At 50.4% G+C, this 27,813-nt stretch overlaps 1 protein-coding gene across 1 annotated transcript in view; it reads left to right on the forward strand.

Moving 5' to 3' along the window:
- FOXK2 (forkhead box K2) overlaps positions 1–27,813 on the forward strand; it is a 49,854-nt gene that overhangs the window by 7,479 nt on the left and 14,562 nt on the right. The window contains exons 2-4 of the mRNA XM_072939940.1: positions 20,928–21,122; positions 24,682–24,829; positions 26,614–26,760. Of these exons, the coding sequence (XP_072796041.1) occupies positions 20,928–21,122; positions 24,682–24,829; positions 26,614–26,760 (490 nt within the window). The remainder of the gene's footprint in view (positions 1–20,927; positions 21,123–24,681; positions 24,830–26,613; positions 26,761–27,813) is intronic.

Here is a 27,813-nt window from a genome sequence, read left to right on the forward strand (position 1 = left end):
CACTGAAAGTAGCACTCCCCCCATAGTGCTGAAAATTGTACTTTATTTTCCATCAGTCTTACTTTGTTCCCTTAAAAGTTGGTTTTCAGCGTGTACATTTTCTTGTCGACACAAATATATCTGTTAGTCACAGTTTTGAAAAATACCTGGTTCTTTATACCTTCTGGGGGTTCCTACTAACCAAGCATTTGATGTTCAGGGTTTCTTTTCCTTTGTGTCTCTAATGAGAATATCTTTGCTTTTATAAATAATTTTTAAATGATTTTGGTATTTTGGGAATGGCGATTGTTTGCCCACTTTTATTTGTTCAGTGACTGGCTTCTCTACTTGGGCCATTATTTGTTAAAGCAGGCCTTGGTTATGGTTTTCGGAGGACACCTCAGGCCATTGGAACGGCATCCTGGCTTGACTGCAGGTTGACTTCGGGCATCTGACCAAGCCTTCGTGAGTCACTGCATCACTGCACTGTCTGTAGGTTCAGGTAGAGCTCTACTCCTCAGCTCCTGTGTCCACAAGAAGAGGGAAATGGACAGAAAGAATAGCTGAAGAAAAGCACAACAGAAAATGTCCCAAATTTGGTGAAAAACATGAGCCTTCAAATGCAAGATGCTCGACAAACTTCAAGTAGGATAAACTCAGAGGTCCCACATTGCGACATTATCGTAAAACCATCAGAAGACAAGGAGAGACTCTTGAAAGCAGTGAGAGAGAAGTAACTTGTCAGCACAAGCACTCTCAGCAAGGCTAACAGCTGGTTTCTCATCAGAAACCAGGAGGCCAGCAGACAGTGGGACGACGCTTACAGTGCTGAAAGGAAAAGCTGTCCTTCAAAAATGGGGGAGGAATTAAGACATTCCTTAATGAACAAAAGTTGAGGGAGTTTAACTCTAGCCCTGCTCCACAAGACAGTCTGAAGGTTGTCCTTCAGGTTAAAGTGAAAGATCAATAAACAGTCACTCAGGGCCGTAAGAAGAAATAAAGATCTCCAGTAAAGGTAAGGTTATGAGAAAATACAAAAGTTAGTGTTGTGACTTTGTGACCCCACAATAGACTGTAGGATTCAAAAAGTAATTGTAACTTATGTTTTTGGCACACAGTGTGTAAGAATGTAGGGTCCATTGTCCATACTTTGAATCAGAAAAATATGAAATTCTTCAGTAGTCTTAACACTGGATGAAGTTGATTCATTTTCTTATAATCTGTCAGAAGAAAGCTAAGACCATAATAGTTTTGTGAAATGTTTCCTAATACCTGCAGTCTTAGGAAGGATGTTTTGCTTTAGCATAAAGTAAGAAGTAATTTTGCCTTTAAGGTATGGCAGATGTTTTAAACTTTTGCCGTGTGTTGGCTGCCAGTGCTGAGGACAGGAGGCGGCTGCAGGGCCAGACCTGCAGCTCCTGCTCTCCTTTGCTCTGTGAATTCTGTCGTGATCATTCTTGTGCCTTTTCCAGTTGGAGTCGAGGCTTGGAGGTAGTAACCCACCCCAGAGTTGCTTAGCAAAGAAATGGCAGAGCTGAGATTCAAACCCACATCCAGCTTTTTAGCCAGTGTTTTAAACCACTAAGTTCTCCGCAAGGCCAAGAAAAAGCCGTTGGCTGGAGGATGGGAGAATCTACAAGTCAGTCTAAGTAGGCTTTCTAATTGCGCTGAGCTAGTTAATCTGTTTTTTTGCATTTAGATTATATGCATTACTCATGGTCAATGAATAGCATCTAGTTCTTAAAGTCTGTACGTCCATGTAGAGATGAGTTCCCATATTGGGCAGGGAAGTTCAGGACAGTGTGGTGTGACTCTACTGCTCAGAAGTGGTGGGGGAGGGTACAGCGCACTTGACACATACCTGCACTTAAAATGCTGTCAAGATAGTAAAAATGTGTATCTTCATATGGGCATCGTGGGTTGACATTTGTTTTCCTTTTTAACAGAATTTCTGTAAGGAGCGTATGTTTCTGTTTGATGAAATGCTGCATCTAGAAGTTGACTGCTCAGATCTGGGTGAATGTATTCTTCAGGCGTGTTAGTTCCACAGCAAGTGAAGTGCTCTCCATGTGGCCTCTGGGCCTGATGTGGCTGCCTTGTGACTGCAGTGCCCTGTGTGTGCGTGGAACAGGCTGAGGGGCTGTGATGCTTCAGGAGGTGTTTTCTGACTTTGTGTTACACTTTTGACATGGAAGAACATTTAATCTTGTTTGGAATACTGTCTTGTTCCTAGGATAGGCTGTGTCCACCGATTGCGGCACCTGTGCCCATCAGTAGGTGATGTCACTGCTTGTCAGCTCTCAGGAGTGAGTATTCAGAACCAGCCTCCGACTCAGATCTGGGGTGCCCACCTGCCCTGAGGGACGTGAGGCGGGGTCAGCTGCTGGCGCGGAGGCCCCGCGGCCCCGCGTGCCAGGATCTCTGTTCCGTCCCAGCCGCCTTCACAGGGCAGTCTCACGGGGAGTTTATTCTTTAGTTCTGACTTCCTGATTGCTAACGAGGAAAATCTGATTCATTGGAGATAAACTGTTTCGTTGTTGGGCGTGTGCTGCCAGTTTTTATTTGTAGGCTCAGGCAAAGAAAGCTTCCCTTTTCCTTTCGAGAGGAAAGAGGGGCTACTTTCCCTCATTGTGCCCCAGACCATCCAAGGCATCCATGCTTTGGACGGTTCAAGGTCATTCTCCTAGTCTGTAGTAACTGTCTTTTTTGGACGTCTGGGCAACTGCCCTTGCCCTGGTCGGGGTGGGCCCAGGGGGCTTCGGATGGGGAGCAAGGTGGGGCCGAGCTGCGGCACCTCTCCTGTTTAGAGAGGTAAGTACTTTGAACTGAAGTGCGGTGTTGTCTCTCCCTGATCTCAGGTCTCCCCTTACAGTGAGCAGGAATCCACAAGAAGATTTGCAAATGTTAGCCACTATCTATAAAAATAGATAAAAAAACCCCAAGCTTCTTCTGTACAGCATAGGGAGCTGTATTCAATACCCTGTAATAACCTTTAGTGTAAACGAATATATGTGTGTATATGCGTGCCTGGGACATTGTGCTGTGCACCAGAGACTGACACACTGTAACTGACTGCACTTCAGTAAAAATGAAAAATAAAAAACAAAAAGAATCCACGAAGAAGCTCTGCCCTTTCACGGCCCAGTGGTTGAGCTTCTTCACAGGGTGGTGGTGCAGGGCTGCGATGCGAGGGCCAAGTGGATGTGGCCCTGCCTTAATGGGAGGGGGCGTGTGGGGAGCTGGAGTCAGGCACAGACTAGAAAGTGGCGTGTCTGGACCAACGGGCAGGGGGCCTGAGGCAGGGGAGCAGTCCGCCTGCCCGAGTTTGTCTTTCCCCAACCAGGGAGCTCTGGTGGTCTGAATAGAAGGACGACCATGACCCAACAGCAGGGGTGGCGTGGGGGGATAGCTGCATCTGAGAAGAAGAGGCTGGAGATGGATGGCACGGCCAGGCCTGGGTTTGCTGCTCGTGACCAGACACAGGAGCTAGCGGGGCCTTAAACAGGGGCAGGGCTGGGGGGCCTCGTGCCGACTTGCGGGGCAGGGATCCCTTGGAATTCCAAATTCTTTGCGGTTGTAGAAGGTGGCCAGTGCTTAGCATAACTCAACTCCTGGGATCCCATGCGGAGGCTGGCAGCGCCGCCCCTCAGACATGTCCTGTGTCTGCAGAGAAACAGGCACATGCCTACCTTCAGATCAGATTTTGTGGCCAAATGAATAACAAACCAGGCTATGGGGAATTCACAATTGTGAGTGAGGGATTGTGGACCCATAGAAGTGTGTTTCTCTCATTTTAAAAACACTAAGTTACTACAGCTTTTGCCTTCATGGTTTTCAGCGGTCAGCGTTACCACTGCATTCCAGGGAGCAGGGTGAGCACTCCTGTGCATCTTCTTGCCTGGCCTTACCTGGCTGCCCAGAGTATGGAGTGTGGGTCAGCGGGCACCTGCAGGTGCTTTTTGCAGGGAGGGACAGAGCAGGGATGCCGTGTGGTGCAGCTCGCTGCCGGGGGGCATGTGGGCATGAGGTGGACCTCACGGGCTGGAGGATGGTCTTGTTGCACTTGACTGGGCTGAGCACGTGGGAGGCAGGGCAGGTGTTCAGCCCTGTCTGAGAGAGTAACACGGCTCTTTCATGGATGCCTTCTGTTTTTCCTTCTGACATTAATGTTCTGGTCTGGTGTTTTTTTCTGGTTCTGCCCTGTAGTTTTCACTGTACTTTCTTTGTTCTGTGTGTTTCTTGTCTGGACCTGTGGAGTGCTAGAAATCAAGCCGGGTGAAGCAGAAGCTCCACCTCGGAGGAGGATGGACTTAGGTGGTCTCCGGTGCTTCTGGGGGCTTGTGACGTCTCCATCCTCCTGTCTTCTGTGGTCTTTGTCAGCGGTGGGGTCTTTAGTCACTCTTCCTGGGAGGTGACTCTCCTGCTGGTTGGAGGGCGGGGAGGGTTCTAGGTTGCCCTCCCAGGAGGTCCCATTTCAGAGTAGGAGAAGCGTGGGCCACCGCCAGCAGCGGACAGGCTGCTGAGAGCAGCGCCTCGACAGGACCACGTGGGTGAGGGGTGCCTGGTCTGAGTGCTGTGAGCTGCACCGCACAGCCGCCCTAACCGCTGGGAAGTGGTTGGGTTTGTTTTGGTCATTTTGACTTTGAGGTGACAGTAAACCTCCAGTGTCGTACTAAGGCACAGACTCCTTTGGCCTTCCCAGTGTTGACATCCGCTGAAGGCCCAGCGTTCGCGTGGTCAGCCTGGTCAGGAGCAGGGGATGTGCATCGGAAGCTGAGCTGGCTGCTCAGACTTGTGGGCCCCCACTATCAGAGTGCCTGGCCCGGGCTCGGGGTTCTCAGCCCCTGCACCCACTCCCCTGCCCTCCCCTGATGAGGCTAGGTCCCACCCTAGCCTCATCACGGCCATTGTGGTGTGTGGTGGCCCTGCTTGGTGCCAAGGACCTGAGTAAACCCCGCTCTGTGGTGGGGAGGGGGCCCTGGCTGGCTCAGCCCCTCACTGGGATGGGCTGTGAAGTGTCTGACGCCCAGGTTTGTTTGTTCCAACCTTTGGCTCTTTACCAGGGGTGAGCATGACCATCCCATGAGGGTCTTTTAAAAAATGGTACCTGGACCTCCCTTCCCCTTCAGAGACTGGTGTTGGGGGAGCACTAGGGGAAGTGTCCGTGTGTGTATCTGTATGTACTTTGGAAAACCTCTACAGCTGCTTGCGCTGGGCACCTGAGGTTCGAAAGCCCTGTTCAGGAAAAAGCATGTGAGACTCAGCAGTTGGTGCAGAAGGTTCTTGGCGCGTCAAGAACCAGGCGTGTGGTTGAGGGCCGACCATCTGCTGGCTGCTGTGTGGGACTGTGGGCTAGAGTTGTGGTAGCAGAGCTAGGAAAGTTATTTCCAAGAAATTTAGATACTCGTTGAACTGAATTGGCATGATGCTGGTAGTCTTGCTTAAATGATCAAGTAAAGTTTATTTTAGGATATTATAAAGTTTAAGGTAATATAACATGATACTTGCTATGGAACATTTGAAACAGTGAATGAAAATGGTTAGAAAAAATTACCCATCATCTCACCATTTATAAGTGGCCACTGTTAACACAAAACATATTTATTATTATATGAATAGGTTTGAATTTGCTTTTAAATAGCAGAGACTCCCGTTGCAGGTAGGTTTTTGTCTCGTCATCAGTTAGTTTTCTCGTGTTCACCCTTTTAAAACGTGCTGCAGGAGCATCTATCTGTGGGACACGCTGTGAATTACCCTATCGTCCCCTGTTGTTCAACACTTAGATTAACAATTTTTTGCTGTTTAAAGATACTGTAATTGAATTTTGAACTATTAGAGTCTCAGAGTTGGTGTTCCTGTGTCAAATACACATCTTTGTTTTAAACGTTCTTATTTAGAAGACAGTAGCCCCATTAAGTTCCTCGTGCAAAGGAGAGTACGTCCCGCCCCTACGCCACTGGCAGTTCTCCCCATCCTCCCAGAACCCTCCGGTGGTCCTCTCGTCCGTCCTCTGCGAGTGACTCTGCGCGTGAAGGTCGTGGGTGGCCCGCTGCCCTCTGGGCCACTCCTGGGGCTCCACTGTGCATCACTTTGGTATAAAATGAAAAACCGAAGTGTTTCACTCTTTTTTTGTAGAGTGAAAACCCCAGCAAACTTAAGACACCTCCCCAGCTGGGCGCTGCCTGAGCCAGGCTCAGCCAGGGACAGCCCAGTGCAGGGCTTACCACCCCCAACCCCTGCCCCCGTGAGGAGGGGTCGCAGCCCACCCACCTGGGCAGACGTGATGAGTCCCTGAGAACTTTCATTTTCTTTGCTTTCCTGGTTTGTTTTCTGATGAGAGAGAAAATAGTTCAGGATTTCTTTAAACCTGGAAGGCCATAACATCTCTTTGTGAAGTAGAAGACTTGATGTGAGGGTGGGAGGGGGAGATGGAAGAGGACTGAAGCTTTACAGCTGTGAAGCTGACTGACTGCTAGATCACATGTTTATATTTAACTTTGGTTTATTTGAAATTACTAATATTTTTAATTTGTGTCAACAGCTTAAGTTTTTATTTGGATATAAATTTAAATGTTAAGCTTTAAAATTTAATTACATTGCGATGAACTACAAGGAATCATATATTAAGTTTTTTTGCTTATATATAGAACTGAAGAAAAGACAACGATAGTTCAGTAAAGTTAGTAATTTGGGATTCAGTACATTTACTTTATGTCATTTGTCATATTAAGAAGAGGTTTAGGGACGAAACATCATAGATTTCATGGAGTGCTCACTTTCTGAGTGTTTTCTGAAGTGGAGAGTGGCCGCAGCGGGCGTGCCACGTGTCTTCATTGGTGAGGTGTCTGTTCAGATCTTTCGCTCATTTTTAAGTCAGGTTGTTTATTTTCTACTGGAGTTTTAGGAGTTCTTTGTATGCTTTAGGTAACAGGTTTTCATCAGGTGTGTCTTTTGCAGATATTTTCTCCTAGTCTGGCTTGTCTTGGAATTCTCTTGATGAAATTTCTTTAAAAAAAAAAATAGAAGAAGAAAGAAGCAGCAGCTAGATTTACTGAGTCTTACGGTGCCCCGACACAGGTGAAAGTGCTCTGTAAATGCTCCGTGAGTGTACAGCGAGACACGCGTAACGAAGTTCACCTGCACAGCTCGCACAGCTCAGTGACAGGAAGACATCCACACTGCCCGTCTCCACACACTTCTCTTCTTATGAAACTGAGACTTTGCCCACAGTAAACACTAACTACCCACTCTCCACCCCCAACCCCAGCAGCCAGTCTGCTCTCTGTGTCTGTGGATTTGACTACTCTGGGGACTTCCATGTGGAATCATACAGTATTTGTCTTTTTGTGTGGCTCATTTCACTTAGCGTAATATTCTCAAGATTCGTCCATGTTGTAGCTTGTGCCAGAATTTTCTGATGAAGTATCTTTTTAAGAAAGAAAAACTTAATTGCATTTTGGTCATTTATGGCGTTTGATCAATTTATTAAGGGTCAAATATGATTCATATATAGTATTCTAGTTACCAGGGAGGCCGTAGGTGACAAGAGCTTCTTGCATACAGATGAACACTTCGTTTAGGGGCTTTATGAGCGCCTCTGGAGTGGGGGGAGTCGGGGAGCGGGCAGGCAGCAGAGAGGCAGACACAGCATGTCTGCTTGAAGCCCAGGGCCTTGGAGCACTTCTCTTTGCACTCTCACTTGTTTGGAGAGCTGTCACTGGAAACTGGGGCAGTGGGGAGGCCTTTGTGGGAGGGAGTCTTGTTGTTTTTGCTACTTTTGAATTTTATGCCATGTGCATTTATTGCCTGTTCATGACAACAACAAAAATACTAGTTTCTATTCCACTCTGGACAATAGCTTAATGGATTTATTCTTTGTAGAATAAGCTATCTGATCTCCCCTTACTCAGTCAGAATATTTGGGGGGAAATTCTTAAGAAAGTGGCACCACGGTCAGCTCAGCAGACAGTAAGTACATACGCAGATCCACCCAGAACCCACGGAACCAGAGGTGTTTCAGAGTCAGAGTAGTTTGGATTTTGGAAAAGTGGTGCGGTGTGTGTACTGTATGTTGTCTCACACTCCCAGCACCCTGTAGTCCAACACAGTAGAACTTCTGTTGTAAAACACGAGTGTTCTACGTACGGTAATTTAAGGCTGTAATTAGCTCCTTCTCAGTGCAGGTCAGAACTGGCTACACATTGTATCAGATTAGGGGTTTTGGAGCTGTTTGCATTTTGGAATTTGTGAACAAGGGGTTGTGGACCTGCATGAGGTAGAGGCTGCTTGAAGGCAGGTAGTTGTGCTCGATGCCGACAGCTGGCTGTCCCTCCAGCTCTGAGGCCTGCGCCTGCAGTCCTGCTGTTTCCAAAGTGCCCCTTTCCCCTGTGAGCTGATACTGTCCACTCAGGACCGCGGACCTGCCCTCTTCTCGGTCTGCTCTGCGCCCTTCGCTCCATTTGAACACTTCTCCCATTTGTCCCTTACCCTTCCTGCTGCGTGGCTCTGGGCTTAGCGATTTCTCACCTGGACTTCTAGAGAGCTTTCTTAGTTGGTCTCTAGTCTTGTCACCCTCTAGTTTGTTTTTGTTTTTAGTATCATCTGCACACAGGAAAACTCAAAAGACCCTAAGTGTAAAGTTTAATGAGAACCCATGGTGTAACCTGCCCCCAGAAACCGGCATTGTCTGTACCCCAGAAGCTTTGCCTGTGGCCCTCCCAGCCACAGAACCACCGTCCTGAGGCTAAACCAGAGTGCTTGCTGTTGACTTCATACCTGTGGGGTCACACAGAATGGATTTCAGGGGATGGTGCTGGCTTTTCACTGAATAAAATGTTTTTGAGATAAGTAGTTTTGTACTTAGCTTTGGATCGTTCATTTTCATTGCTGTAAAGTATTTAATAATGTGAGTATGCCACAATTTGATATTCTGCCCTAGATGGACACTTAGGTAGTTTTACTTCGGACTATTTAACGGATGATGCCACTGTGAGTACTTCATGGAGTTCTATTCTAGTGGGAAGGCTTTTCCACTTGAAAGCTTAACTGAGGCTCCTGTAGCTGTTTTGATGGTCACTCACGCGTTGCTGTGGGGTGGGCTCCAGGGGCTCGCAGGAAGTGTGTGTGCTCATCTTCTGCGGGCACAGCCGGTTTGGAGAATGCTTTGTGGCAGGTTCCGCCCCTCCGGCACTGTAAGAGAGAGCTCAGGCGTCTTTGCAACTTTGTCAGCACTGGCATTTTCTCTTTTTCATTTCAGGCTTTCTAGTGGGTGTGCAGTGGTAGTGTGCTGTGGGCTTAATGTGTTTCTCTGATGATTACTGATGTTGAGGATCTTTCCGTGTGCTTATTAGCCATTCAGCACACATTTTAAGCAGACCTTTGTGCAGATCCAGCACACGGACACATCTTGTGTGCAGCTCAACTGGAAAGTGAGGGTCTAAACTCACCTGCAGGTGTTCGCTGTTCACCTGCAGTGTCTCGGCACTGGATCAGAACTGCTGACTCGGAAGGCACACTTCAAATTTCCCTGGGTTATGCTTTTGCTTCCCCAGCTGTAAAGAGGAAATCAACCTTTTCACAAAGTGCCCTAAGAAAGGAATGCCTTGCTTCAATCTTGAACATATGGAAAACCTCCCCATTTCTTAAGGGAATCAATACAGTTTCTCTCTGACTGCTGTGTAATTGGCAGCCTTATCAATGACTTAAAAAACACAGCCCTACGGTGGCGGGGGTGGTCAAAGTTGCAGACTTCCAGCCGTGAGAAGAATAGGGCTGTAACGTACAGCATGGTGACCGTGGGTGACAATACTATAGTATAAATTGGAAAGTTGCTAAGGGAGTAGAGTAGATCTTAAAAGTTCTCACCACAAATTGTAACTGTACGAGGTGATGGACGTTAACTAACTTTATTCTGCTAGGCCTTCTGCACTACGTGTGCGTATCATTAAATTGTACACCTGAAACTTACACCATATTACAGCTCAGTATAACAAGAACAATCCACAATCCTAGACAGTATATTCTTTGTGTTTGGAACCTCACAGGTAAAACAAAAGTGATGTTTTCTCTAGTACATTGGTCTCCAAAGTAGGTGTGTGCGACCCAGAGGGAGACCAAGATGATCTTTTAGGGTTTTGGAAGAAAATATGCTTCTGGTTATTTTTCTCATCCTGTTTGCTACTTTTGTGTTTATAGTGTGTGATGCAGTAATATAACTTAGGTGTATATGAATGTATTGTTGCCAGATTTTTTCTTAAAAAATGTATTTTTTTGAGGTATACTTTATGTAGGATAAAACAAATCTATTGTAAGGGTACCTTTCGAAGAGTTTTGATGCATGCATGCATCTGTGTAACCAAAACCCCCATCAAGTTAATAGGACATTCCTTTCTCCCCAAACCCCTTTCCTGCTCTTCTGCCCTCACCGCCCATTCAAAGCCCCAGGCACTCACTGACCTGCTTTTCATCACTATGGACGAGTTACACCTTTTCTAGGATTTCTTATGAACCGAGTCATGCAGTGTATACTCTGCAGTTTGGCTTTTTTCTTTTTGAAATTAACGTGTTTTGGAAATTCATCCCAGTTGCTTGTTGGGGCAGTTTGTTCCTGTGTGATGTGTTGAGTGGTACTTGAGAAATATTCTCTTGTATGGACTTAACCAATGGGTTGATCCATTCACCTGTTGCTGGACAGCTGGGCAGTTTCCAGGTGGAACTGCTGTGAATCATGGTGCTGTGAACATTTGTGAAGGAGTCAGGTGCTCTCATTCATCTTGGTCCAGTGCCTAAGAGTGGAGTGGCTTTGCTAGAAGCCGACAGACTTCCCCCAAGCACTCCCACCATTTTGCATTCCTGCCAGCAGTGAGAAAGGTCTGGTTGCTCTGCCGCCTTGCCCACCCGCTTTGCTAGCCGTTACGTTTGCCGTTTTATGGATACGCTGTGGTCTGTCACTGAGGTTTTGACTTGGGACTCACTGGTGACTAGTGATGTTGAGCATCTTTTCATGTGCTTGTTGGCCATTCCTGTATCTTTAGTAAGGGTCTGTTTGACCAGTTTTAATGGGTTATTTGTGTTCTTACTGAAGTCTGAGTTCTTTATCCTGAACACAGGTCCTCTGTGAGATGTGTGTTGTGACTGTTTCTCCAGTTCTTTCCTTCCCTTTTTGTTTCGTGATGGCGTTAGTCATATTTTTCCCTTAGACGTGTGCAATCAGACACGTTTGGCCACCCTGCTCTCTGCATCAGCAGGAGGCCCTGCTGTGAGCTGAGGAGGAGGAGGGAGCTGAGCTGCTGCCAGGGGCTTCACGTAAGAGTTCGCGCTGAAAAATAAAGTAGAATTTGTGCCATGTTTCTTAATAAGCTGGAAGCACAAAGCATCCCAGTGACCGCACTGCTGTCCACTGCTGCCCTCACCCCGAGCCTGACATCAGGCTCTTAACCGATGTGCTCTTCTGAACCAGCCTTTCATCCGACAGCAAACTGCCACACAGAGTAGTGGGTAAGGCGGCTCTTTCCAGTACCTTCACTGATGGAATCGCTGTGCAGCAAATAGGCAAAAACAAACAATATTATCTCCAGCTCAGAGAAAAACACTTGTAAAGTTGCAGCATGGATTGCTGGAAAACCCAACACCAGTTCTCTCAGTCGGGTCAGGAATGTCTCTGGGATCAAGGCTTCCCGGTCTGAGGGTACAGAAGCAGATCCAGCTGTGGAAATGCACCATTTCCTAATGTCCTAGTGTCTTAGGATCCAGGGCCAGCTCCCCAGTACCTGGGGTCCAGGGCAGAGTGAAAACGAGGGTTCAGAAAGCTGCGCAGATCTACAGGGATATACTGGGCAGCTCAGAGAATGTGGCCAGTATCTAGTGTCTGCAAATGAGGTGGAACCTTTAACAACTGAAACTTGAAGTACACTTCAAGTAGTACACTTGAAACTTATATAATATGGTACATCAAACGATACGTCAGTTTTTTAAAAAAGCTGAAGAAAGCTTTTCATTTCTTTGGTCTCTCTCTCTCAACCTGCTGTGATGTTTTTACTTGTTACTTAATATCAAGCTTTCTTGGAGCGATACTGGTCTGGCAAGTGCAGACCCTCTGAGAGGCCCAGGGTGCCCTGTCCAGGCCCGTCCCAGACAGGATGGGCTGGAGGGGAGGGTGCGGGAGGCCATATGTGTGTGAGCTGAGCCCTGGGCTGGGCTCACTCAGCACACAGCCTGGGAGGGTGAAGTGACTTGGCCTGTCAGGGTGGTTCTGGAGAACATGCAGCCTCACTTGTGGGCCTTTCTGAGCCAGCACTGTCTGCCTGCGCTAACTAGCCACGTGCCCACGTGCCCCGCCCACCTGTGAGAGCTTTGTCTCGTGTGCTGTGCAGTTTCCAAGTCACCTCGAAGCCAGACGTGCAGCCAGAATGCTTCACTCAAGTATGGAACTCAGCCCTGAGCCCAGGTTGCAGGTATCTTATTGAATCGGGCTTTAGAAAATCTGGCTAGAAGATTCCTGCTCAGCCCACCAGAAACTATGACAGTGTGGCCTCTGTTGATAAACCCCTTTGTGTTTCATGAGTTTTCATGGAAAACAAGCGTTGCAGCGTTTTGCAGTTTGCAGGTCGAGCTGAGGTGAGTGGCGTTGCTCGAGGGTGACTGCTGAGGTGCGACAATGGAAAGTGTGGACTGTTTAGGGTTTCTGACTCCTTCCAGTGTAGTCTTCATCATCCTCACCTGTCTTAGAGTGGGTGGAACTCTCCACCTGGGACTTGTGCTCTTCAAGTGGCTGGTGGCCTCCCAAAGCCCGGAGCTGGGCGCACCACCCCTCTGCAGACCCCCTTCTGGGGCGAGGGGGTGCCCTTTCTGGCCGGTGGTGGGGCAGCTCGGCATGGCCAGAGGGCAGGGCTGACCGGTGGTGTGTACACGTTGCTCCTGGAGCCACAGAAAAGGCAGCTTGAGGTGGGGGAGTCATTTATGAGTCACTGACACATTTGCTTAATTAACAGCTACACTTCAGTAAGGATTGTATCGTAAGTTCCCTCTCATTTCTTCCCCTGGAGAGCAGGTCAGCAGCTCAGCTGGTGTCTCTGGGGCCAGTTGCACAGCTGAAAGGATTTTTTTTTTTTTGGAGGTGGTGTAGATAGTCAGGTTTATCTGTTTATTTTGGTGGAGGTACCGGGGTTGAAACTGGGTCCCTTGTGCATGCTAGGCATGCATTCTACCACTGAGCTGTACCCTCCCCCTGAAAAGACTTGAAATCAGTTTCCAGGCATCCTTTGGGATTGCTAACACCAGGGAGGCTATGCTGTGGGGAGAGGTCCTCCCTGTGGGCCGTCCTGCCCAGTGACCGCAGGTGTGACCCTGGGACTCCTCCTTCTGCCTTGGGACCACTGATGTCCTCAGCGGGGCCGCCGCGTCTGCCTGGGCCTGAGTGAGGAGGGCGGATGGCGGAGGTGGATCCGGACCTTAGCCCTGAGCCCCCGAGACGTGGGGCCGTTGTACCACGGCAGGGTCCAGCCTGTGCTGGTGATTAGGATACTTGGTGGTGGTGTGCTCTGTGGACGTTGCTGTGCGTGGGATGGGGCGAGTGTTCTTCCTAGGGGAGAGGAGACCCAAAGGCCAGAGTATGGTGTCACCACAGACCACAGCCTCTTGGGTCATAATCTAGAAGCCCAGTGACCGGGTGGTGTGTAGACTGCCGGGGTGAGCGGGCGCACAGACGCCAGGTCACTTGTGTGAGTGTGGCCGTGACACGGTCCTGGGCACCATAGAACTGGGGTTGTGCTTCCCTGCTTAGCCTGGGGCTAATGTTAGGGACACACACAGGGCGTGCAGGAGGCTCAGGAATCCATGAGAACTGCAGTGAGGTGACGCTTCACAAATGGGTCGGATGTCCCAGACTTGTTGTGGGACTTAATGGGAGGGTGCTTCCCAGAATAGGACTCGCATACTGTCCGAGGAGCAGGTGCAGCTCATGGCGGACCGTCTGTCGAATGTAATCAGATAAACTGCTGGATGAATGAGCGGTTTCCACCCACCCTGGGTCTGAGCTCACCTTGTCATGGATGGTGACGCACAGGCTGGCCACACCAGAGCGGCGTCGTCTAGCTTTGCATTGAACATTTTGAAAGTTTCCAGGTTTTTTTTTCCTTTTCTTTGAAATTGCTCAGACTTACAGAAAGCTGCAAAAATAGAACAGAATTCTCATTCCTCCAGATTTCCCAAATGTTAACACTTACCACACTTGATGTATCACTCTTTTTTCCCTAAATTTTTTGAGTAATTTGCGCACATGGTGCATTGTTACCTCTAAACTATTTCCACGTGTATTTCCTGACAGGCGTCCCCATAACCGCAGCACAGCACCGTTCCAGTTAGCATGGACACAGCCCTGTGGCCTGACCCACTGACCCCTGGGCCCCAGCAGCTGCTTACCGATGCCCCTTTTCTAGAGTCGGGTCACGAGTGCGTTGAGCTTTCCTGTCTTCTGTGACGCTGACGTTTTAGCAGAGGAGAGGCCAGTTGTTTTGTTGGATATTTGATGTTTCTTCTTGGGAGATCCGGGCTCGTTATTTTTAGCGGGAAACCCAGAAGTGAGGCTGTGTCCTCAGTGCCTCGCAGCAGGGACCCTGTTGCTGCCTTGTGCTGTGGCCGCGAGGGAGGCGCCTGCAGGTCCCTCTCCGTTAAATTCTCTGAAATACTTCTGAAAGACTGAAGGACTCCCTTATATGTGGACTCTTAAAAAAGACACAAATGAACTTATTTACCAAACAGAGACAGACTCGTAGACATAGAAAACAAACTTATGGTTATGGGGGTGTGGATAAGTCGGAGCTTGAGATTGGCAGATACTAAGTACTGGGTATAAAATAGATAAACAACAAAGTCCAGCTGTACAGCGCAGGGAACTATATCCAATACCTGGTAATGGCCGACAGTGAAAAGGAGTGTGTGTGTGTATAAATAAATCACCATGCTGTACACCAGAAACTGACACAACATTGTAGATTGACTATTTCAACAAAAATAAATAAATAAAAGACATATGCACACCAGGAAAAAAAAAATTTGCAAATTAAAAGAAAACAAAAATCCCCCAAGGGACTGCAGGGTTGTTACCCCAGCAATGACCGTCTGGTTTGCGTTCAGATGTGCTTTTTGAGTAGGTGGAAATGGAGCCTGCTCGTGGGGAGGTTTTTCCAGCTTCGGGAGTGTGTGTCTGAGTGATCTGTGCTGCGACAGAGAAGGATGACAGGAGCGCGCGCGGCACAGCAGCCGCCTCCCCCACCTGCTGTCCTGTGGGCGCTCACCTTTCTGAGTGGCCTGTCTCCTCTGTAGGTAAAGGGCACGGGAGCCAACCTTCCTGAGGCCAGCCGCACCCCCGGGTCGCCCAGCTGGACTTCTTCTAAAACTTGGTTTTAGGAACCAGTTTGCCTAATTGGTTAATTGTTTGAACTTACTTTGCATTTGACTTTCCATTTGGTTGGAGACTTATTTAAATATGGCTTATTTTTGTGTAGCTGTATGATGTTAGATAATGTTGAATTATTGGCAGCAAGGCCTGGTTTTGTACATAAAGAACAAATCTTCAGAATCCTTAGAGCTTCTCCGTGAGTCTGTAAAGTCGGGGCTCTAGACCCAAGCCCTTGGCGTGCATATCTCGTTTGTAAGGGTTTCGATTCCAGCAGGGAAAGTGGCCTGTCCCCAAGGATAGGAGAATAGCGGCAGGTCAGGGGACGGGCATTTGCAGCTCTGAAGCCGTATTAAAGCTGGTGAGTGTTTATTCAGGGAAAAGACACTTAACTTTCGTCAGGCCTTCTGCAGACGTTTGGAGCCGCCAGCTGCTGTGTCGCTGTCAGTTGTGGTTTGTGGCCAAGTCGTGCAGCTTGTCGGGTGCTCGGCACCTGGGCAGTTTTTACTTAGGGATCTGTGATTCTGCTCCTGGCCACCTGGCTTTTCTTACTGTTCAGCTTTTAAATCTTTCCCTTTTCTCTGTCATTCTGTCATATTTCTCAGAGTTCTCATAAATACATAAATGTTTCTATACTGAGCTTTATTACAAATCTTTCAGAATCCATTACAGTGTTTTCTCTGGTTACTGGGGCTAAAGGGGGTGGGAGGGGATAAATAGGGAGTTTAGAATTTGCACCTCTTGGGGAGTGCTGGAAGTGTTAGCTATCTTGGCTGTGGTGGTGGTTTTCTGGGTGTACACAGCTATCAGAATTCATCAAAGTGTACATCTGAAATATGTGTAGTTTACCACAGTAAAGGTGCTAGAAATTTTTTTAAAAAGTTTTCAAAGAGCCCACCGTGTCCGTGCTGCTATGGTGTGAAGCGGCGTGGGGCACGGCAGCCTGCTCTGAACATTCCCGGTCAGTAGTCCCTCGTGCCCGCCCTGACCCGGCGTGCTCCATGGCAGTAAGTCGCAGGCCCAGGGAGGAGGCCCCTCAGGAGCCGGTGCAGGGATGTGGACCAGGGCGCACACGCAGAACGGGTCCCGGCCCCGAAGCCCGGCGCCTTAGGGGTGGTGTGGGAGGACAGGGGTCCGGCACTCACCTGGCTTTATCTGCTGCTATAATGTTTTGCTGCTCTTTTTAGTTTTGTGAAACAACCAGTCAGAATCATCCCACTGTTTTTTATTTCTAGCTTAGGAAAGATGAGTGGTGGCCACTTACCCACCCTAAAGGGGAACAAAAATGTCATTGCTAATTGAACGACACAAAGAACCTGAAAGCCGTTCTGATGTGTTCTGGTTTGAATGTAACTTACATAGAAAATCAGTTATAATTATAACGTGGGTACCCATAGAATCACAGTTTAGAAAGAAACAGGCCGTTGTTAACTCCAAATACAGGAAATGCGCTGTGAACCCCCTGACGTGTTACTAACGTTTTGCTAATTTCTGTATCCATCTACGTGTGGCTTTTTATTTTTAAAAAAGCCTGTCTATTGAGGTATGCTGCGTGTACAGAAAAGTGCGTGTGTTACATATAACTCGAGTTTTCGATAGGAGCTCACCCAAGTAACCAGGGCCCAGATTAGAAAACAGAAAGTCACCAGGATACGTGGGTAGCTTTTGACTGTGTTTCACGTTTCGTGTGAGATGAGAAGTTCACTCTTAATGCAAGCACAGAGACACTGTTCTCACCTATCGGGGGCAGCAGTGTCCACTGATGGCCAGGACACGCTCACGGGCTGTCAGCAGCTGGCCTGACGCCCCGTGCCCTTGGGGCCCGAGGTTTACGGGCGGCGCTGGTGCCATGGCGGCAACGGTCGTCTGTAATTGGGAGCTTTGGGGAAAGGAGGCAGAGAGGGATGCCATGGGTGTGGCGGTGCTAGTCTGAGGTAGCGCCCGGCCGACTGTGTGTGTGTGTGAAGGGTCGCTGTGGGCGGCACTGGGGCCAGCATGGGGGCTGTGGCCCTGATTTGTGAAAAACAGAAGTAAGCCCCTCGGGACAGGGAGGGGCCCTCGGGGGAGAGGGGCCCCCATCCCCGCGTCCCATGGGGTGGTGCGCAGTGCGTGAGGACCGGCAGGTGTGCGCTGCTCTCTGGTGGAGGCGGGTTTCTCTGAGTTCTTGGGGACCGTGGAGGGCGGGCGTCTGACTGTAGGAAAAGTAAGTGTTGACATCTCACAGTGGGGCTGAAGGTAGTTTGGTTTTTTCATTTCAGTCAACATTTGAGTGTTTGCTAAATATGTGAATTAATCCTCCGACACTCAGAAGGAGATGCCGTCACCTGTTTTGTGGGCACAGGTAAAACTGGGCTCTGCGGGCCGGGAGGCCCTAGTGTCGCGTGACCGGGCTCATTCTAACGGCCGGGTAGTCTGAGGACAGGGCTGGGAGTGCAGACGTGAGAGTCAGGAGCACCCTTCCTCTCCCCCGTGACTGTCGGATACGTCATGCTGGAAACTAAGGCCTGGGGGCTCGACCTCACCTTCTCTGAGCCTGGAGCTGATCTCTCAAGTCTGATGCTGTGACAGGTGCAGGGATTTAATTGTGAGCTCTTCGTTTGTTTTATTCGTGTGGTTTGCTTATTTTAATTACCTTTTTCATGTACACTTAGCACTTTGCACGTGTGCCCCGAGTGTGTGCTGAGGGCCTTCTCTGTGTGGTCGAGGGACTGGCTGGCCCCCCGTAGGGGCAGGTTCCCCCCGGGCAAGCGCTCTGTTCTCACGGAGGTGGCATTCTCTGGCGGTGACAACAGGCAGCAGGAGGTTAACCAGAGTCGGTGGCCAGAGTGGAATGAAGATGAGGGCAGCAGTGAGGGGTGGGAGGGGCCCCTGGGCACTGAACTAAGGGAGGAATGAACAGGAGGCAGGGCAATGGGGTGGGAGCCTCTGGGCTTGGAAGGGGAGGAAGAACAGCACCCTGGGGACCTCATGGGAGGACCTTGAGCTGGGGGCTGTGCCTGAGGGCGGGAGAGACAGGCTGGCTGTCCCTCTGAGGTTTTGTATCTTTGGACGACACTGATGTTTCAGGGACACCCTGCACCCTGGCTCCTGGTGCAGACGGAATGGGGTGGGAACCTGAGTGCAGACAGACCAGGCAGGAGGTGTCATCAGAGGCCAGCGGCAGGGGAGGGCGGGCCAGGGGCGCCTCCTTGTGACAGGTCACCACGTACTGTGGGGTTAGCAGCGGCCCCGCCTGGCCTCCCCCAACCCAACGCCAGGAGTGCACCTCCCGATCCCACAGCCTGCCTCCAGACACTGCCCGGTGTCCCTGGGGGCTGAGAACCACCACCAGGAGCACGTGGGGTGCAGGTGTGGGCACTGGGGGTTTGGGGCTGTAGATACACGGCTTCTCCCACTAGTTTTTACATTGATTTTTTTTTTTTGGTGTGTCTTTGTGCTTCTCTAACATGTTGTCACGTGTACAGTTTCCTGTGACTGTGTGATGATGGGGCTGTGGATGGTTCCATGACAGAGGACTCCCTGGTGCTGCCTCTTTGGGGACACATGCCCTTCCCCCCAGCCCCTGGCCACCATTTTTTTGTGATTTTGAGAGTGTTATATAGATGGAATCTTATAACACACAGGTTGTAACTTGGGGACTGGCTTTTTTCACCCAGGACGGTGCCCTGCAAAGTGGTTGTTGTACGGGTTGTTTGATCCTTTTTATTGCCGAGCTGCGTTCTGTGACGTGGACGAGGCACAGTGTCTCCCGCTGAAGGACACAGGTAGTTCCCAGGTTGGGGCTGCTAGGAATGAAGGCGCTGTGCACATTTGTGTGCAGTCCTCTGAGCACCAGTGCGCGTCTCTCCTGGGAAAGTGCCCGGGAGTGCGGTTCCCTGGTCGTGTGATACGTGTGTGTCTAGCTTCGTGGGAAACCGCGCTGACTTCCCAGGTGGCCGCACCGTTTGCCACACCACCAGCACTGCAGGAGCGAGCTCTTCCGCCACACACCCCCCCGCCCCGGTCACTTGGTGGCGTCAGACTTCCAGATCCTGCCTGTCCTCAAGGCACGCCAAGCTTTAAGTTTGCTCCGCCATCATGGTTAGTGAGGGTGAGCGTCGCTTCGTGTGTTTGTTTGACATCTTTGTGTCTTTGATGAAGTGGGTTCTCGAGTCTTTCGCACATTTTCTAAGTGGACTGTCTGTTTTCTTGCTGCTGTCTTTAAATAGATCTTCACCAGTCTGGACTTGAGTCCTTTGTGGGATATGTGATTTGTAAAAATTCTCTCCTAGAGGGTGCATAATGCAAGAAGGTAGCTTGTCTTTTCAGTGCAAAGCAGACAGTCTCATTTCTGATGTGGGTGTGTTTTGAAGGTGAAGCTGACAGCTCAGCAGGTGGTTGGAGTGAATCCTGCATTTCTGGCCGGAGCAGCTGGGTGGCTCCATTCATTGTCAGAGAGAGCACTGGGGAGGGGTCCGGTGGGGACACGGGGTCCAGAGAGCAGGAAGTGTGGCTTTTGGGGTCATGCGGGCCTGTGGGGAATTGAAGGTCATAGGCCTGGATGAGCTCAGCTGGGGAGTGGGTATGGATGGAGAGGCACAGAGGCTGTGGTCTGGCCTAGTGTGCTGGGTTGGGGGGGTGTGGGGGAGAGGGCACACAGGACTGAGAAGGAGCCCTGGGACAAGGAATAGGGGCGGGCCCCGTGCCCATCTGGTTCTGCTCCTGGCGGTGGAGTCAAGGGAGGTAGTGTCGAAACCTGCCCAGTGGCGTCTTTTCTACCCAGCTAGAGCGTGGGACCACACCTGGAGGGTGTGACCTCCACTTGCTGGACCCTGCCTGGCAGGAACCAGGTAGGGCAGGGCGGTGGGCAGAGCTGGCCACTGAGGCAGGTGCCTGGGATGGAAGCCCAGAGGTCAGCTGAGCACCAGCGGGTGGCTGGTGGTTGGGCCATTCGTATGTGCACAGGTCAGGCTCTGTTCAGCTGGATGTGGCATTGAGACTTGGAGGCCATGGTCTGTGCAGCTATTTTAAATTTTTATTCTTTGAAGGTGTTTGGCTTGCATTACTTAAAATACGTACACATCTGAGTCTTGTCAAGGAAGCTATGTTAAAGGTGAACCAGAGTGTTAAATGGTAAACCTTTTCCTCCAAAATTTATTATCTCTGGCTTTTGTTTGCTCAGTGAAAAGGGGGTTGGATTTTTTTTTTCAAGAAAAAGAATAGTCTTTCTTAAATAAGAAACAGCCACAAAACTTGTTGCTTAATGATGTAGGTATATGTGTTTATTAATTTTAAAAGGAATGATCAAATTAAGCGGTATGTGAGTCATTTTTGAGTCCAGTATACCCCCCCCCATTTGGCTGGTCTGAATGTTTCTGCTTACCGCTGTTTTTAAGTCATGACAGGCCTCATTTGTGGTTTCACTCGTTAAGTGACTTATAACACGTGAGGTGAGCTTGGCACACAAGACGAGGCCCCAGTGCATCTGGGGACATGTGAGTCCTGCGACCCGCTGGGATGGGACCTTCGCCCCCACCCGGCAGGTGGGCACTGACAGTCGGCTCTTCTCTTTCAGGTGCACGTTCCGGTTCCCGAGCACAAACATCAAGATAACGTTCACCGCTCTGTCCAGCGAGAAGAGGGAGAAGCAGGAGGCGCCCGAGTCGCCGGTGAAGCCGGTGCAGGCTCACATCTCGCCCCTGACCATCAACATTCCAGACACCATGGCCCACCTCATCAGCCCCCTCCCCTCCCCCACGGGAACCATCAGGTACAGCTGCTTCTGGGGCGGACAGAAGTCACTGTGGGTGCACCCGGTCCAGGTTTCCTCCCTGCCTCTTGCCTTGGGGCTTTGAGAAGCCGTCAGTCACAGTGAAGGCAGCAGTGCGTGGCCGGCCCTCTCTCCTTCCTGATGCTGATCTGCGTGGAGTGCGGGTGCTGAGGGCACTTAGAATATTGTTTGGTTTCTCAGTTCCCTGTGTATGAAGCACAGCTCCCAAATGTTCCTGGATTTTTGCTTTTGGGTTCTTTTTATTTAAATATAAGTTGAAGGGGTAGAAGATTTGTCATATTGGTCTAAAGTTTGAGAGGGGTTTTCAGTTGCATCTTGGTTTGCTGCAGTTTCGTGTAAATCCTGATGACTTACACTTTGGATTACTGAGTCTGACAACAGTGAAGTGACAAACTTGTGTTTGTCCTGAGGTCCTAAAAGAGACTGGGAGCCTCAGGAAGTGGAGGATGGTGGCTTCCAGGCAAACTCTCCAGCACGGAACCCAGCGTGAGGTGGTTCTGTTGTGCCAGGCTTAAGGGCACGGCAGCTGAGAGTCGAGTCAAGGGCCGCCCCGGGACCCATGGACACGCGCCTGGAGCCAGCTGGACTGTGCTTGAGGCAGGGCTCCGCTGTCCCCCTGGGTCCGCTGTGACCGTGGGGTGGGCTCGGGCCAGTCAGTCCTCTTCTGTTCCATTGGTCTTAGAAGCACAGAGTACGTATTAGGGCATCTTCTTCAGTGTGAGTGATGTTAGACTTAGGTGTGAGACGAACACATTTACTTTTCTCAGGGGCCGAGCTCCTGCTGTCCGGTGTGTCCACAGGACATGGCTGCGAGGTGGGAAGGCCTCGCCTCTTCCACTCAGGCTGACCTTGTGTGCATCAGAGCAAAGAGGGCACGGAGGGAGTGCCAGCAGCTCTGGGTTGTAGCTTTCAATTGACACTTCTGTTTATCCTCTTAAAAACCAGTGTCAACGGTAGGCCTTCTGGAAGGGACTCTGCAGAGAGTGTCAGGACGGTTCTGGCTGCTGGCCCTGCTTGGCCCCGAGTCGAGTCCATGGTCGGGCCCCTTCTCCACTCCGGCCGCAGCTGCTCTGCCAAGGATGCTGCCTCTGCCTCTCCCACTTAGTCGAATTTGTTCACGTGGGACCAGGTGGACCAAGCAGTAAGTGCGTCAGTGGGCGGGCAAAAGCCAGCAGCCCTGTGGCCAGACTTGTAGTCGGCATTGTGTGAGCAGTGTGGAGTTCACCCAGGAAGGGGCACAAGCCAGTGTTTACCCAAGTGGAACGGCGGCCCACGGTGGAAGCAGCAGCCTTGGAATCAGGCCACCGAGACCCTGCACAGCCACGTGGAGACGGTCCCTGGGCGCTCAGGGAAGCAGGGGTGGTTGGAACTCTTAGGATTTTGGTCAGTTCCTGACCCCGCCTCTCCTCACCTAGCTTCGTCTCCCTCTTGTCCTTGCTTGCCCCTCAGCAGAGGGAGAGCCCGAGTGTGGCCCCAGCTTCCAACAGCCTGGGGCGTGGCGCCCACCTGCCTTCTCAAACCCACTGTCCGGCCAGTGGGGTCACCTTCCTGCCACACGTCCACATTCCGCCCGTGTCAGCTGGGTTTCAGGTCATGGAGCTGAGCTCTGAGCGGTCTTGCTGTCTTGTTCCCTTCTCTCCGCTGCTTTAAGAGGCGTTCCTGGCCCGCAGTGGGCGCTCAAGTGTGGATGCTGCTGACACGCACTCGTGGAGGGGCTAGCGGGGCTGCAGAGTGCCGGGTGCAGTATGTCGCTCCACCTGCCGGACCCTCCTTTCCAGATCAGGTTTTTGGAGAAGACCACAGTTTCTTAGGTGTTTTTAAAAGTATATATGTATGTGTGTGGGTATATATATGCATACTTATAAAAATTACTTTCTATTCACCATTATTACAGAATACTGTCTGGATTCCCCGTGTTGTGCAGCACATCCGAGCCTGCCTCACCCAGTAGTTTGTGCCTCCCCTCCCTCCTCCCCCTTTCCACCTCCCCCACTGGTAACCACTGGTTTGTTCTCTGTGTCTGCAAGTCTGCTCCTTTTTTGTTATATTCGTTAGTTTGTTGTATTTGTTAGATTCTACATGTAAGTGATATCGTACAGTATGTGTTTTTGTCTGACTTACTTCACTTAGCATAATGCCTCCAAGTCCATCCATGTTGCTGTAAATGGCGTTCTGTTGTCAGTTTTTCTGGCTGAGTAGTATTCCATTGTATGTATACATCACATCCTCTTTATCCCATCGTCTGTGGATGGACACTTAGGCTGCTTCCATGTCTTGGCTGTTGTAAATATTGCTGCTGTTTACACTGGGGTGCATACATCTTTTAGAAATAGTGGGGGGTTTTGGTGGCGGTATGTGTGTGTGTGTGTGTGTGTGTGTGTGTGTGTGTGTGTACCCCCACAACTGGAAGCTCATATGGTAGTTCTGCTTCTGCTTTTTGAGAAACCTCCACACTGTTCTCCACTGTGGCTGCACCAATTTACGTTCCCGCCAGCAGTGCATGAGGGCTCCCTTTTCTCCGCGTCCTCGCCAGCATTTGTTATTTGTGTTCTTTCTGGTGACAGCCATTCTGACAGATGCGAAGTGATACTTTATTGTGGTTTTGATTTGTGTGTCCCTGATGACTAGTGGTGTAGAGCGCCTTTCATGTGCCCGGCGGCCATCTGCATTTCCTCTGTGGGAAATTTCTGTTCAATTCTTCTGCCCACTTTTTAAATCGGGTTGTTTGGTTTTCTGATGTTGAGTTGTTCTTAGGAATTTTTCCCAGAAAATATCTATACATTTGCAACACTTGTCTTTTTTTTTTTTACCCAAAGCACAAGTGAGGGGAACCATACACACTGTCGTATATTTACTGGATTTCTGCACAGTCTTACCTTGGTTTCCTTCCATTTCAGTGGCTTGTTCTCTTTTTTAAAGTGTAACACTGTACAGAAAGGGGCGCATAGGGTGAATGTGTGACTTGGTGAATCATTACAAATGAACGTGGCCTTCGGCAGCAGAGATGAGAACCCTCACATTCTCAGCGTCACAGCCCAGCCCTGTCTTGTGGGAGAAAGTGCACGTTTAAGGACGGGCTCCAGTGTCTGATTGCTGGTGTTTTGTGGCCCCTCTTGCGCCTGCCCGTGTGTGTGTGTCCCCGGCCTCGTCCCCTCACCCCCTTCTGTGCATCCTGTCCCCCCGCCCCCCAAGGCTCTCCCTGGCCTTTCTGGTGCTGCTGGATGCTGTGTCCTTCGTCCCAGCCTGTCCTCAGCTCTTGGAGGACGGGGCGGGGGGCAGCGCTCAGCCCCTCTGCCAGCTTGAACCCTGGCCTCACATTCCACTCTATGTCCTGTAAGTTCCTAAGATGACACTAGGGGCAGCAAATACCTGATTTCTTGGGGTGATATTAAATTTCACAGAGAAAAAGGGAGTCCATTTTTCCACGGGAAATGCTTACTTTTTGAGTTTGTTTTCCTTGAAATAAGAGCCAGTTACTGAAACACGGTGTGATGTGTGCTCTGTCATAGACTGACGGGAACAACCTTTCTTCCCACAGTGCTGCAAACTCCTGCCCATCCAGCCCCCGGGGAGCAGGGTCTTCGGGATACAAAATGGGCCGTGTGATACCATCTGACCTCAACTTAATGGCCGACAGCTCACAGCCAGAAAACGAGAAGGAAGCTTCAGGTGGAGACAGCCCAAAGGTAAATGTTTTACAACCGCAGAACAGACCCCCTGGGCCACCGGGTTGCCATCTGTCCTCACTTGACATCTGCATGGACGCAGTCTCGCAGGTGCTTTCCTGCAGTCGCTCAGAACTGGATTCTCCCCAGCAGCCACTGGGGCCCAGGTCCTGAACCCTTCATCCTCACTGGGGTGTCCGAGGACGTCCCTGGGCTCAGTCCTGCCCCCCCCCAAGTGCTGAAGGCTGCACACACCCGCGTCTGAAGGCCCTCTTACGCTCGTCTGCGTGCAGACGCTCACGAGTCCCCTTCTTGACGGTCACTGTAGATGCCCACAGGGGACCTGCCTGCTTCCACCCTTTGACCCAGTCGTGTCCCTGCTAGGACTTCATCTGGGGGAAGTGGACGCACATCTCCAACAGAAGGTCACGGAAAACTGAGAGCAGTCTAAGTGCCCTGTGAGGAAAGAGTGATTGAGCTGGGGTGTCATGCACCATGTTGCTCATTGGAAGCACCCTGGATGCAGTGCTGAGAAGTGTTCCTCTGAGGACACATTTATAAAACGTGCTGGGTTCACCTGCGAGGACACAGCACAGTCGTGGGGATGAGCCGCCCCTGCCAGGAGCCTCGGCACGGGGTGCCAGGCAGGGGCAGACACGGAGGGCGCCCTCGGTGGGATTTCACCTCTGTCCACTAGGCAGAACTAAGTGGAATTGTTTCAGATGTTTCTTAGATGGTAAAAGGTCAGTCAGCACGACCGTGATCAGTATGAAAGGTCAGGAACAGAGGTGGCCTCTCGGAGGGAGGGGCCGAGGGGCCGAGGGAAGCTCCTGGGATGTGGGCTGTGTTCTCTCTCAGCCCACTGTTGGCTGTACTTCTGTTCACTTTATAGAAGTTTGTTTTCAGCTGATATGGATGTGTTATGGGCTGTTCTGTGTTACATTTTTCATTAAAAAAAAAAAAGCTTAAAAAAATTGAAATGTATGGGAAAAAGATAACAAGGAAATCCCCCCAAACAGCGTAAGCACAGTGAGGAGGGCTTTGCTCTGGCCTGCGGGGGCTTCAGCTCCACCCTCCCTTCCCTGTGCCCCGCGTCCAGGAGCCCAGCATGCACGCGCTCAGGGAGACCAGGGGGGCAGGCCCTGGCTGTTTACTAGTGGGTGTGGGATTGTGGGTGGTTCCTGTCCGTGCAGAGCATATGGGGTCTGACTCGTCACAGTGGCAAGGAGCCACTGGCGGCTCTGAGCACGCGGGGACCAGGGATGTGCGCAACCCCCACCCCCGCACACCTGAACAATCTGCCCAGGTGCCTCGGCCCCTGGGGTGGCAACCTGAGTCTGGCTCCTGGGGCTCACCTGGGCGCAGGGCTTTCTCACAGGAGGAGAGCTCAGTGGTTCTAAGCGTGTCCCTCTGGTGCTGTGGTGCTCATCATCCTTGCATGCGAGGCCCTCTGAGGCCCCGGAGCCGTGCCAGCCCTCCAGGTGACCGCTGGACCCATGTGGTGTGGGGGTGTTGATCTAGACTCTCCTGAGGTCAGGCAGCTTTCCTCGTTTTCTTGTTCTTTTCGTTTTTGCCATTTTGACTTTCTCCTGAAGTGATTTTACTGTTCTTTTTTTATGCTGTGTGCACACCTTCTTTTGCTTCTTCCAAATTTTCCAAATGCTTTCCCATTAAATTATATTACTTTTGTAGGAAGGAAAACTTAGCATTATCACAGGAATGCTTAAAAACATCGAGACTCCTGAATTTCGGCAAGTTTAGTAAAAATTTTGATAACTTCTTTACTTCTTTTGACTTAAATGCAGGATGACTCAAAGCCACCTTACTCCTATGCACAATTAATCGTACAAGCAATCACGATGGCGCCTGACAGACAGCTCACCCTGAATGGGATTTACACGCACATCACTAAAAACTACCCCTACTACCGGACGGCGGACAAGGGCTGGCAGGTGGGTCGGTTTCAGTTCGCTGCTGAGGCCGCTGCTGCGGGTCTCGCAGGTGCGGTTGGCGGCCGAGGGGACTGAGCTGCTGTGCAGAGGGCAGGCTGCAGGCCTCTTGTGCAGGGTGGGAGCAGGCGCGGCTCTGGAGAAACCCCAGTCTCTGTCTCTCCCTGTCACGGTCCCCACGGCCGGGGCAGGCTCCGGTCGCCGGAGAGGCTTCTCTCTGACCAGGGCAGTTCGTTCCGTGTGTCTCGAGTGAGGGAGGGCTGAAAAGCCAGTGCACCCTGTCCCTTGGCATGCGCCTGTCTTCCTCATCCACACCTGACGCTTGTAGCCTTTTGAATTTTGGACAGGGATGGTTTTCAAACTGGTTTACCAAGGAACCCTTTCTTCAAAAGACATCGTCTCCAGCTGGCCAGCATCTAAGACAGATGGACACAGCACTGCCCGCTTAAATGGGACCTGCTCGTCCAGCTGTCCTTCCAGCCTGTTCCTAGGGTGTCTGTGAACCGTGGCCTCCTCAGAGGACACCTTGAAATTGGTGCATTTGTTCCATTGTTTAGGTTAAATGTTTACACCCTTACATTGTGTGTGTGCTCCCCGTTCTGTGTGTCCGCATTGTGTGTGGTCACTTACTGCATGGCTCGTAGGGCCTTGCTAAGTCAGCACAGGGAAGGGTTGTTTGCCGCATGGAGCGGTAAAAGTGCAATGAAAGGAAAAAGACATCCATGATTTAACTCATTGAGTAACCTGGAATGGCTACAGAATTCCTTTGAGGCTTAATGAGTAAATGATCCTTTGAAAAGTGTTTCTGTTGACCCATAAGCATAACCAGGTGATGTGAGTGGTGGGGGGTGGTAACCGTTTTCTGTTTAACCGAAGGGAGACAGAACATATACTATGTTCTAATAAAAATAGTGCACCAGTCAGATCCTGAATATTTCCTTTGTAAAAGTCTGCAGTCATGTAAGGGTTTTAGTTGTAGAAGGTACAAGATGCAGCCTTCCCCGTCTGCCCTCTTGTTCTTAGCTGGCCGGGAGAGAGATGCTGGATTTGGAGAGC

The sequence above is a fragment of the Vicugna pacos genome, chromosome 16 (assembly GCF_048564905.1).
Source record: "Vicugna pacos chromosome 16, VicPac4, whole genome shotgun sequence".
Taxonomy (NCBI): Eukaryota; Metazoa; Chordata; class Mammalia; order Artiodactyla; family Camelidae; genus Vicugna; species Vicugna pacos.